Consider the following 1,685-nt stretch of genomic DNA (forward strand, 5'->3'; position numbering starts at 1 on the left):
ACACACACACACACACACTATATATATATATATATATATAGATATAAGAGTATATAATATATACACACACACACACACACACACATATATATATATATATATATATATCACGAGTTGTCATCTTGAAACATACATACTGATCTCATAATTAGGCACATACAGTTCAGCGGATGCAAACAGGACATGATATGATGTCAATGATTGGCAACGGCACACGCATATGCAACGCATTGCCCTCGTACTGGCCACCAGCAGACACACATCACATACTACACAGTTTGTAAACCTTAAAAATCTAAACCCTAAACACACACTACACACTTTGTAAATCCTAAAACTAAACCCTAAAACCTTCAGCATATAACATTTGAACAAACTCTATAGCCCTATTCCTGCAGTCAGTTGTAATGACCTGTGCTACCTTCTACATAAAACACGATATTATCTAAACCTTGGAATAATATAATAAACCCAAAACAATATATCTTACCCTAAAACAATGTAATAAAACCGAAAGCCGTATCATAAACCGTAAAACAATATATTAAACCCTGAAAATAGAATAAGCCCTGAAAATAGAATAGATCCTATTGGTGCGAATGGCTATAGGTAGAGCTTACTTGTGTCATCATCTGCATCATCGACTCCTTCAGCCCATGAACAAAGATGTCTTCGCACGCCCTCGCCAGCGCATCAAAGTCTGCATTATCCGCCCTGGAATATGTCAAGCGAAATGTTAAGTAAACCCTATAAGCCCTAAAACCCCAAAAGGAATGTTAAGTGTTATGTTAAGTGTTATGTTAAGTGTTATGTAAAGTGTTATGTTAAGTGTTATATTAAGTGTTATGTTAAATGTTATTTTAAGTGTTATATTAAGTGTTATGTTAAGTGTTATGTTAAGTGTTATGTTAAGTGTTATGTTAAGTGTTATGTTAAGTGTTATATTAAGTGTTATGTTAAATGTTATGTGAAGTGTTATGTTAAATGTTTTGTTAAGTGTTATGTTAAGTGTTATGTTAAGTGTTATGTTAAGCGTTATGTTAAGTGTTATGCCAAGCGTAATGTTAAGTGTTATGTTCCATTCACTCATTGCCATGGTAGCACACACACGTGATCTATTCACCTATTACTATGGTAACACACACACTTGATCTATTCACCTATTGATATGGTAACACACACACATGATCCATACACCCATTGCTATGGTAGCACAAACACGTGATCCAGTCACCTATTGCTATGGTAACATACACTTGATCCATACACCCATTGCTATGGTAACACACATACTTGGTCTCTGCATCCTTGTTTTCCAACATGACCTGCGACAAAGCAGCTGCGGTCTTGGTCACTTGGCTCAAGAGATCTCTGCGTTCCTTCTCCTTTTGTTCAAACATGCGCTCGCGCTCAGCTGCACTGTCTGACAGAACAATAATCAAACAAACATTCCGTACGAGTCTCTTAGATGTAAACAGTAGGCAACAACATTCCATTTGCAAGTACATACACTACTATACTCTATCATGTGTATTATAATATATATATATATATATATATATATAAGATATATATCGATTCAACATTTTCTATATCCTATGTATATCCCTTTCTCTATACTATATGTATATATATATATATGAATACATATATACATATATACATACATACATACATACATAAAC

The 1,685-nt window shown here is 34.2% G+C and overlaps 1 protein-coding gene across 1 annotated transcript; it reads right to left on the reverse strand.

The window, feature by feature from the left end:
* Window positions 1-587: 587 nt before the first annotated feature.
* SARC_15561 (hypothetical protein) lies at window positions 588-1,400 on the reverse strand (the record flags this gene model as incomplete). The annotated part of the gene is made up of 2 exons (XM_014290321.1): window positions 588-714; window positions 1,294-1,400. The coding sequence occupies 2 exons, from the start codon at window positions 1,398-1,400 to the stop codon at window positions 588-590; spliced, it is 234 nt and encodes a 77-aa protein (XP_014145796.1).
* Between the last annotated feature and the right edge of the window lie 285 nt (window positions 1,401-1,685).

Source organism: Sphaeroforma arctica (genome assembly GCF_001186125.1).
Source record: "Sphaeroforma arctica JP610 unplaced genomic scaffold supercont1.6323, whole genome shotgun sequence".
NCBI lineage: Eukaryota > Ichthyosporea > Ichthyophonida > Sphaeroforma > Sphaeroforma arctica.